The 11,144-nt window shown below is 33.0% G+C and overlaps 1 protein-coding gene across 2 annotated transcripts; it reads right to left on the reverse strand.

The window, feature by feature from the left end:
• Window positions 1–6: 6 nt before the first annotated feature.
• On the reverse strand, window positions 7–3,825 carry LOC134262903 (uncharacterized). Of its 2 annotated transcripts, XM_062745224.1 has the most exons (3): window positions 3,763–3,825; window positions 1,465–3,647; window positions 7–675 (listed from the first exon to the last, which is right to left on the reverse strand). In XM_062745224.1, coding segments are annotated over exons 1-2 (2,052 nt in total). In that variant the 5' UTR covers window positions 3,765–3,825; the 3' UTR covers window positions 7–675; window positions 1,465–1,597. The 2 variants fall into 2 exon arrangements, with proteins under 2 accessions (XP_062601208.1, XP_062601209.1); XM_062745225.1 differs by lacking the exon at window positions 3,763–3,825 and having other exon boundaries at window positions 1,465–3,653.
• Between the last annotated feature and the right edge of the window lie 7,319 nt (window positions 3,826–11,144).

Here is an 11,144-nt window from a genome sequence, read left to right on the forward strand (position 1 = left end):
TTGATTGATATTGATTGATTGTATATATTGTTTAACGTCCCTATAGATAATTTTTTACTCATATGGAGACGCCACATCTTGGCGGTGGAGAGCAGCAATTTTTGACTATATTCGGCACTTAGGGCCAGTTAGCAGGGAGGGATCTTTTTCGTGCCAGCACCTACTGCGACACTAGGCCCCTATTTTTACGGTCTCATCCAAAGGACCGATCTCCACGTCCTACAGTTGGATTCGAATCTGCGACGTTAGGATCAACCCCTGACTTCGCGACTCTTAAAGCAGACGCTCCAACCAATGCACCACGCGAGTATGAAATTAGTATGAAAAACGTCAGTCAGCATTTGACTTTATGATATTGTGTATTTGCTGACAAAGTCATTGTATCGATTGTGGAACTTACTGTAAAGTACGCGTCACATGGATCTAGCACATAAACTAGAGGTACTATGAGTACTCAGCTCACTAAATGATATCCCTGCATCTATTTTTGTTATTCTTTCATTTGACAAATGTTCACTTACTGACTTTGTCATTCTTGTAGACATTGCTTTAAAATTAAACGTCTATTTGTATGTAAGTAGTGAGTGGGAGTGGGAGTAGAGGAATGTTAAAACATCAAAATGCAACTTTTTATAGTTTTAATATGCGTATAAAAAGTAAATCCATACTTTTCACCTTTACCTAGCTGCAATAATGTAGCCCTCTCCGATTTTTTTTTAATCTGATGTTTTCTGGAGAGGGCTACAATTCCATCGCATCTCCGTAATGGTGCAAATATTTTTTTTAATAGGAACGACTGCAGGCAAAATAAATTATTTTTACATTCAACTTACTTCTAATAAGACGAATTTTTTATTCACTGTCAACAGAAGACCCCGTTAAATGCGAAAAACTTGTAAAATAACTCTGCATGTTTCCTGGTAGTTTACTTCAGCAGCCATGACAGTTCACGCGTGACGTAATGAGACTTTCGCTTGCAATTTAGAACAACTGAATAAAGCAATTATCGGTGTTTATAAATGTATGTGCTGAATTTCATCACAAAAACATAGGTATATAAAACATTTTAAGTGTTATTTTTATGCAAGCAGCGATATTTATGTTTAAAATAAGGGAATTCCAAAAAGCTCCGCTCCTATAGAACCTAAATTCTCATTGGCTGTCCCAAAATACAATCTATCAAGGTCAGTAAACATGGCGGATAAATTCGAGTTGTGATGTTGATATACACGAAAAATAAGCGATATAGGGATCGTTCTGTATATTTTTGCATTGGTTTACGTCTTGGATGACTACTTATTTGGAGTCAAGGTAAGAAATGTTAATAAATAGCCATTTACTGTTAATTTGAGCCGAAATCCGTGCGGGAGCAAATCACTCCCGCAGCTGCACCATTATAGAGATCCTAAGGAGTTGTAGCCCTCTCCCCAAAAAAAGGGAGAGGGCTACATTATTGCAGCTAACCTTTACCGACCGCTTAAGCTTTGCTAAAATTGTCAATGATTCCTGCCAACTGCCTATCTCAGTGAGCAATGCATTTTTTGTACAACTGGTCTGCACACTTTTAAATTATAAGAGAAACTTTGCATATTATTTTTTACATGTACACATTTCTTTGTAATTGTTGTTTAACACATTCTGTTCTAAAATATGTAGCTTCTTTTATGCGCTGGAATGGTTTCTGTTTGAGCGACTCTTCATAAGACCGTAACGCCCCGTGCAAGTCTCCCACAACATGTTGACAGATTCCTAGTATCTGCCAGGATAGGTCTCTGGTGTATAAAGGAACATATCTCCCGTCATCATAGAGCAGCAGTGTCTGTAGGTCTGTCAGTGACTGTAAACACTGAGATCTATTACCCAGTCTATAGTGAGATAACACAGACAACATCTCTACTATAACAAATGGTGGTAAATGTTGGCCTGACCTTCTGTTTTGTTGACTCACATTTTGTTCTAAAAATAATTCTTCAATACATGGGATATTGTAAAATAAATACACATCATACACCCAAGCCAATCCCATTCTTCTAAACAAAGATAGATTACCTACAGTTTCATTGTACCTTTGTTTATCAAAAATATATTGATATATAATAAAGTCATCTAACAATTTTCGTTTAGTGAGATTACTGAATCGTACTGCTTTGTCATATCGTCTTGTTCTGTAGTAATACAATGCGAGATAAAGTAAATAAGACACAGACCCTAATCTTGCTGCCATTTTCAACATGCCACAAATTTTTGTATCTAAGTTATAGATTTTTTTATGGGTGCAATATGAAGCACTATTTGTCATTATAAAGGCTGAACGAACAAGAGTCTGAGCAGTACAGTTCTGTAATGTTAATAATTGGTGTGGTGAGTTTGATAACTGAGATAGTATGTTAATTGATTTTAAGTAAAGATAAGATTCCCATATGTGTTGAGCAGGAAAACTTAAGCAATTGAATTCACGTATGCCACATATATCTAAATTTGCAATACTTATGAATTCTCCCTCAGCAGGAGATAACACAAAGGACGGGCTACTGAAGGCTGGTTCTAGGATTGATCTGAGAGTCGGACTCAGCAGTAAACAGGACACGCCCATTCTGTAATACTGATAAAGCTGTTGTAAAAGAGATTCACGTGAATCATCAACAATTTTGTTCATGAACATGTTGTTCTGTGGGATAAAAAAATTAGGGAAAACCCCACGATAAACACAATGAAGAAGATATTTAAAACATTTCCAAAAACAATCCAGTAAGTTGTTTGGGCACCATCTCACTTGTCCTAATTGCATCATCCAGAACATTGTGGTTTTCATGTAATATGAACACAGTAATTCATCCTCCTCACAATTGATAACTTCCTTCAGAAATATTTTCAGGAGTCCGTAACATAGAAATTGTGCATGATTCATGGTACACACTAGTTGTTTCTCGGCTTGAGAAAATGATAACCTCCATTCCAGTTCGTTAGGAGTCACATCAACTTTACTACCAATAGGCATACAGTGACATTCATTTTTTAGGATTTTTTCTAACACAGATACCGGCGGCCAGGTGTGTCTCTGGCATCTTTCAATCCAACCTCCTAATAGTTTAGGCCAAGGAAATGTGGCTAAACAGTAAGCTATATCAACTTCAATAGGTCCACAGAAATTACTACTACAAGGACCATGGATTCGGAAATTTTCAGGGTTAGGAACTCTCTTAATCCTGACCTGAAAATATTGTTCTCTCCACAGCAGACTCGATAAATAAGCCCCGCCATCAAGGAGAACTAGGCGTGACATCATGTGTTCGTTTCGCACTGGGGTCAGAAGGCGCAGTTTGACAAATCCTGGCGGTGTATCAGAATCTTCCATTAGCACAATATTATGCTTTGATGTATTATAAAACCGAGACTGGGAGATGTCAGTAATTAATTTATAATCACAAACCCAAAGCATTATATCCCTGTCAGATGAACTCAGCCGAAATCCCTCTCTATGACTACCACTCATCATCACAGCAATTCCTTTGTGATTATAAACAGGTTTCTCTATCATCTCCTTCATGTTCATCACGTCCCTCCTGATGGCCACTTCTGTTGGTGTCCCTATCTCACGACACATACCAACATACAGGACCTCTGATAGACGGGGAATATGATCCATCCTGTGAAAAGGTTATGTTTATATAATCATTATATAAAGGAAAATAAGGATTTTATATTATTTTTAAGAAATTTAACATACCTGTTAGATATTTAAATGAACATAATTATACATACATGTAACACTATAAAGGTTTCTTGTATTCTCTGCAAATGGCGGGCTGAGCTTTATCAGTTAAAGGGAAATACCGATACCCAGAAAATCTTGTTTCGTTTTCTGTTTAAGCATTTTAATAGTTATTGAACCCGTAAACAAAGAGAAATAGGTGATTTTATATATTTGGGGTGGTGGGGTATTACTTTTCAATACTCCTTTCAAGTAATACTGTGGCAATTTTTGGTCCCCCACCATGATTTTCAGGAACATAACGATGAATATATTTTGTAATACCCTTTGTTCATATTGGCATATTGATTTTTACAAGGCAAAGATGTTTTCGACCCAGATGTGATAATACCGTATAACGGGTATTTTGTACATGCTGCTAATTTTTACTAATTTTTACGAGTTTTATAAATCCGTAAAAATTAAACGCGTAAAATTTCACATAATTTATAAAACGGCTCGTGTAAATTTTCAACATCGTATGTGTAAAAGTAATGCTAATTGTCATTAAGCTCACTCCCTGGAGGCTATATAATTAGTGTACTGTTGGGTGTGTTCCTGTTTTGCACGCATTTGATAATTAGGTATAGAACAATAGGTGTGATAGTGTGTTTTGATAGCGATTATAGTCTAATTTCTGGTTTGGATTTACCTGTGAATACCTGATTTAGCTTAATGTATTCTTAAGAAGTTCTATACAATTTTTAAAGCATTTATCAAAATTTCATATATATGTCACAGGTGGTGAAAAGTCAAGTCTCAACCGGGACTGGAACCCAGGGCCTCTGGCGTACCGTGCAAGCGCTCTAACCCACTTTAGCTATTGAGACCCGGTGTATTGACTGACTTTCACGCACCTGTGAACCCGGTGACATATCCCCCTCTTTGTAGAAATTCGTCCTCGAATTTTACGAGTTAAGGAAATGCTGTAAGGCATGTTCCAAGGAAATAGTTGGTTTTGTACGTTGGACGCCAAATGTCCGAACAGCTGTTGTTATTTTGTTTATCTATGTTTTGATTACTTTGACAGGATGATATAATAAGAATAACAAAAAGAAGGTGACAACTCAAGTTCAAGTTCATTTATTCACTCAAACCATTTAAAGTATATGGTACCTGAGGACAATGAAAAATATTTACAGCATATATACATTCTGGTCAGATATATAAGTATATGATAAACAATTAATAAGACAATGAAGTGGAGAGGAAAATGAAGAGAAAAAAATGGGAAAAGGGAGGAAAAAAACACGTAATAATGAATTGTGAGGAAAACAATTATGGAGGACAGACTAAATCATAATTATATTTTTAATATAAACGTACAGAGTTTTTTAAGTGTCATAGCATCTTGTTTTGTCATCAGTTGAGAAAATTTAAGAACATTTGGTCTAGTAAAGTAGTATTCATTAATAAACTTTTTCCTTATGACAATGCAGTACATTCAAGCATAAAATGAAATTCATCAGCAACCTGTTTAGCATCACAAAGTGTACATAATCTTTCACTTAATGGTATTGATGCCCATCTTCCAAGCTCAACTAGTAGATGGTGATTAGTAGTACGAAATTTGGCAAGTATTTTCCTAAATTTTAATGACAGAATACTTAAATACTTTTCACACTCAAAATTTGTTTTAAAAATTTTATACAAAGTACCTTTGGAAGAACTGTTAATATCAGAATGCCATTTTTGTATAAATTGATCTTGTGATCTTTGTTTAACAACAGTAGTAACCCAGTCTTGATTAGGATTATGATAAAACTGTTCATTCCAGATATAAGAAAGTCCACATGACTCAAAAATACGATTAACACAGTCAATCCAAGGATTCTTACCAATTTCAGATTGTGAGTTAGCAATTAAAAATTGATACAATATACATGAAATTTTCTTATCTGTGCTATTCAATAATTTAAACCAGTATGAGACTATTCTTGAATAAATAAGGACAGATAATGGAAAACGTCCTGCTTCACCATAAACCATATAATTCGGGGTACTACTTTTCAAATATAGAATATGTTTCCAAAATTTTAAATGAACACGTTCAATAATATCTAAGTTTTCAAAACCCCAGATTTCACAACCATAAAGTAACACTGGTAGAACCATTTTATCGAACAGATCAAGTTGACATTTTAATTTTAAAAAAATTGGTTCAGCTCAATCTTTGATCATGTCAATGGAGTGAAAAAATTAAAGAAAAGTTCTTATGAACAAAATCACCCCTACTAATGTTATTGTGATTTAGATTCGAGACACGTGGTTTAGGTTGACCCATTCAAATTAGGGATGTCAACGAATATTCGAGTACTCGACTACTGTTCGATCATATCGACTATCGACTAAAATTTCTGTAGTCGGTTATTCGTTAAAAGTGTGTTTCATCAAAGTAATTTTGAATTCAAGGCAATGATCTTAAACTTGCCCATTTTATTTATTTACAGATCAATATTTTCATATAAAATAATTAAGGGTATGCTATAACTGTTCAAAGGAAATTATTTGTACGTCGATGTATGTTCGACAAACATGTTTTCAAAATCTACATTTTTGGTATAGCTTTAAAATAGGTAAACAGTGTTATCAAGTTTATGTGAAACAGAACTTGTATTCTGCAGTGTAACATCAAACATGATGTATCATATGCCGAATATATCATATCAGTCAAACATATACATATACATGTACACAGCCCTCGAGTGAAACATTCCTAAAGTAAGTTCTCCGCAAAAATGACCCAAAAAGCAGGTTGGGCAAGAAAATCAATGTTTGTTAATGATTGTTTTCCCCTTACTGTTTTGATTGGAGAGGGCAATTGTTTTGTAGTCTGACGTGATACATGTACAACTATTAAGAAATAATATTAATTATTAAACAGCTATTACAAAATTGTAAAAACATGTAAATTGGGTTTAGTTATGAGAATAATTAAACCGTGTTTTCTTTTTCAGTTATTATTTAATAAATTATTGATTGTTTGCACAAAATTTCATAATCAAAATGTATCCAAATCTCTCGCCCTCTCTTCGTTTTTATAAGAGACACGCTTTAACTGTTTACCAGTCAAAGATCATTGATGGACACGTAGAAATGGCTTCAATTATGGAGTACATTTACCACCGTTATGTATGAAGAAAGGACAAATACAAGCTTTTGATATCCTGCATTTAGATAAAATGTGCAGCTATAATATATTAATTTTGAAATTAAATACATTGGATACATATTGATGTACAGTTTTATTGTACTACGTACATGTTAACAATTCAGAAATTCGTTGTATAATGGTGATAGGTTAAATATTGTAAATTAGTCTGTGGAAGACAAACAGTGAAAATGATATGAAAAAAATTAGATAAAATTAAACGAATATTCAACTATTGTTCGACTAAATCATCCGACTATTCGACTAAGCTGTCCGAGTAAAATTGTCATCCCTAATTCAAAGATTATAGGATAGAACCGGTTTTAAAAAAATACATTTGCAGTTACCAGGAAGTTGGTATAGTCTTTTTGAATACCATCTGTTTCTTTTGAAAAGTTGTCCTGTGAAAAATGATTCTGAAACCATTCTGAAAGACTTTCATGATTTTAAACACAAAAATGGTGGGTAAATGGGGGGGGGGGGTGTTGTTGTAAAATAACAATATATCATCATAATTTACGGCGAAAATTAGAGCACACTTTGTGGTAAAATGTGTAATAACATCTACACTGACAAAGCTTTGTTTGTCTTATATGGCTATTGATATTAATACGCACAGAGGATCTTACCCACGAGCAACTGACCAATCGTTGAATAGCAACGTTTTAGCCAAATACATAGATTTTACTTAGAACACGTGGTTCAGGTCAATCTATGATCATGTCAATAAAACAAATGAATTAAAGATAGGTATATGGAATTAAAATTATGTACAATTACATTATATGATTATTCTACGAAATGGAACCTGTCTGTTAATATATCGAAAACAAAAATTGTTATTTTTAGAAACTGAGGTAAAATACGTAAGGAAGAAAAATGGCATTTAAATGGTGAAACAATTGAAATTGTTGACCAATTTATATATATCGGTGTACTTTTGAATAAGAATGGAAAATTTAATAATACACGAAAACAGCTGGCAATCCAGGGTAGAAAAGCAATGTTTTCGATGAAATCAAAAATCAACCAAATGTGTCTTAATACTGAACCAATGTTGTCAATTTTTGGTACTTATGTTTTAAGCATATTCAATTATGGTTGTGAAATATGGGGTGGACACAATGCTAGTGATATTGAAAAAGTGCATTTGGACTTTATTTAATATGTTTTAGATGTTAAAAGGAGCACAAGTACTGCCATGATTTATGTTGAAACTGGTAGACAGCCTGTGAAAATTGTTCGCATTTTTCGATTTTTAAAATTTTGGTTCAAGCTGTTAAAAACTGACAATTGTATTTTGAAAATTTATTATGAATATTTGTTCAATGAATGTGAATATTCCGGCAGACACTCTGATAATTGGGTTGTAAATATCAAACAAAAACTTAATGAGAATGGACTCGGATTTATCTGGCTTGAACAAGACAAAGAAATAATTTATGAACAGTTTCCTGTAATCAAACAAAGAATAACAAATAATTTCATACAAAATCTCATGGCAGAAATTAACTGTTCAACAAAATATTTTTTGTTCAGACACATTGTAGATCATTTAACCTTACAATATTATTTAAGAAATTCAATACCTCCTCTTTACAAAAAACAAATAAGTAGAATAAGAATGTCTTCCCATAACCTTGCAATTGAAACTGGCAGGCATAGAAATATTGTGAAGGAAATTAGATTTTGTGAATTTTGTAAAAATATCATAGAAGACGAATTTCATTTTATTTCAATTTGTCCCCTATACAAGGACTTGAGAAGTAAATTCATATTAAAAGTTATTACTGGAAAAAACCATCCGCATTCAAACTAGTCCAATTATTGAGTGTACAACACATTTTTGTGCTTTGTAATTTAGATAAATTTCTGCATTTATCTTTTAAGTTAAGAAATGAAAAGATGTTATTTATTCTTCGTTTGTCCAATCATTATATCAGTATATTTAATTACATTTATTATGTGATTAAAAGTTTTTATATCTAATTATAGACGCGTTATTCTAAGTTACTTCATTATATAAACTAGGCGCTGTTTTTTCATGTATTGATACCATACCATACCAAACTGTTTTTTCTTAATTATATTTGTAATAAATTGTGATAATACGGATGTATTAAGCAATAAAGAATAATAATTGAAGATAGGTACACGGGGTTCTCCACATTTGAAAATTTAACCATGGAGGAAGCTGCGTGAAGATGAAATGTGACCGAAAACACGAATGCGCGTTAGACTTCCTAATCTTCATTAAACAATGACTAGTTTTACAATTTGTAAACTTCACCAATGGAATAACTAACTCTGTTTAAAGTTTAAAAAAAATAAGAATTAAAATTGAAAAGGATTTATCCTGTATTTTACCTCACAAATGTACAAGAATTTGCCCCAAACTGTAGAAATCTTCCGAAGGAATTAAAAAAAATTATTGATACATTAATCAGGGCAATATTATTCAGAAATTGATACCTGGTACAATTGAATTACAAATAGGTACAATTGAATAAAAATAGATTTGAATGAATTAAAAATAGGTACAATTGATTTGAAGTTAGGTACAAATATTTGAAGATAGGTACAATTATTTGAATATATGTTAATTTGGCGTTTCATAAACATTTACTTTGAAAAAGAAATCGAAGCAATTATAAAAATTCCCTCTATAAAACTAAAACAAAATCATTCTGACAGAACAGAATTATATTGTTTCATACGCAGGATCTATCATACGTATCTTATAAAAAAAGAATTTTCATTGTCTAGCGTCCATCAAAAGTTATAGGAAAATCAAGATTAACATATTAAAAAGAAAAAAAATATATCAGAGAGTAAACTTTAAATGTCTTAAATCCTGAGCAAAAGTCCATGTGATCTCAATCTTAAAAAAATATCGTAGACTTGATTTTGTCTTAAAGTGTACGTACATTCTCCACTTTTCTGGTATTTCTTGAACTAACTACACTCTTACTCACCTCGACATTTAAAGATATCGATGACGTATTATTGATATAATTTCTATTCAGATATCAACTCAGTATATCCCAGTGAAAGTGAAATAGAAAGATGCCTCAGTGTCTGATACGCCTGTTTCATATTTAGATATTTTTTTTAGGAAAAAAGTGGTTAAGAGTACCTTTATACAACATACGTGCTTTGATTAAAGTTATGAGTTCTACTTTTCTAGTTGATTTGATAAGCAAGGCATTTTCTTTACGTACGAACGATTAAGATTACGTATCAACAAACAAGTTGGTGAAACAAGGATTTCAAAAGTCTCCTTTTAAGTCAGCATTTCGCAAGTTCTCTAGTCGATACAATGACCCCGTTAGCAAAAAGACTATAATAAAGTCGTACTTTTGTATTTTATAAGGCAATAAAATGTACTTGCATTTACCGTCAAGAAAAATATATTTTATAATCAAATAAAATTATAAATAGCAAGTAAGTACTTAAAAAAATTTCTCTGCTTTTGATATAATAAACATTCTGAAGAGCAGTATTTCATGTACACGAATTTAATATATATTTTTTCATAGCACTTTTAAAATATAGTTTTAAAAGTATAATAATGAATAATATTCAAACAAACGAAGAGAGACAGAATATAACTATATTCATTTTGAAAACATGTAGAGGTGGACATCATTACATTAAATTTTTTATACACTCCTCAAAATATTGGAAAATTTTATGTTGCATTGCTATTACACCCTCAACACATATTTCAAAGAATTTTACCACAACATATCCAAAAAAAATTAAAGTTGGAGGGTAAGGGTTAGGTTAGGGTTAGAGATAGGTTTGTGCTACGGTTAGGACTAGGCTGCTAGGGTTAGGGTTAGCAATAAGGCTAGGGTTAGGTTAGTCAGGGTTAGGCTGCAAGGTTAGGGTTAGCATAAGGGTTAGGTTAGTCAGGTTAGGCTGCAAGGGTTAGGGTTAGCATTAGCGTTAGGCTAGTCAGGGTTTGTCTGCAAGGGTTTGGGTTAGCATTAGGGTTAGGGTTACACGTAAGTTAGTCAGGGTTTGTCTGCAAGGGTTAGGGTTAGCATTAGAGTTAGGGTTACATGTAGGTTGGTCAGGGTTTGTCTGCAAAGGTTAGGGTAAGCATTAGGGTAAGGGTTACATGTAGGTTACTCAGGGTTTGTCTACATGGGTTAGGGTTAGAGTTAGGGTTATAAAAGAAATTCATGATGCTTTTGCTAAAGGTAAAGGAACACTTGGAATTGATATCACGTGACC

This window comes from Saccostrea cucullata, unplaced genomic scaffold (assembly GCF_032062105.1).
Source record: "Saccostrea cucullata isolate Sc308-1 unplaced genomic scaffold, CSIRO_AGI_Scuc_v1 ctg21174, whole genome shotgun sequence".
In the NCBI taxonomy this organism is placed as follows: Eukaryota; Metazoa; Mollusca; class Bivalvia; order Ostreida; family Ostreidae; genus Saccostrea; species Saccostrea cuccullata.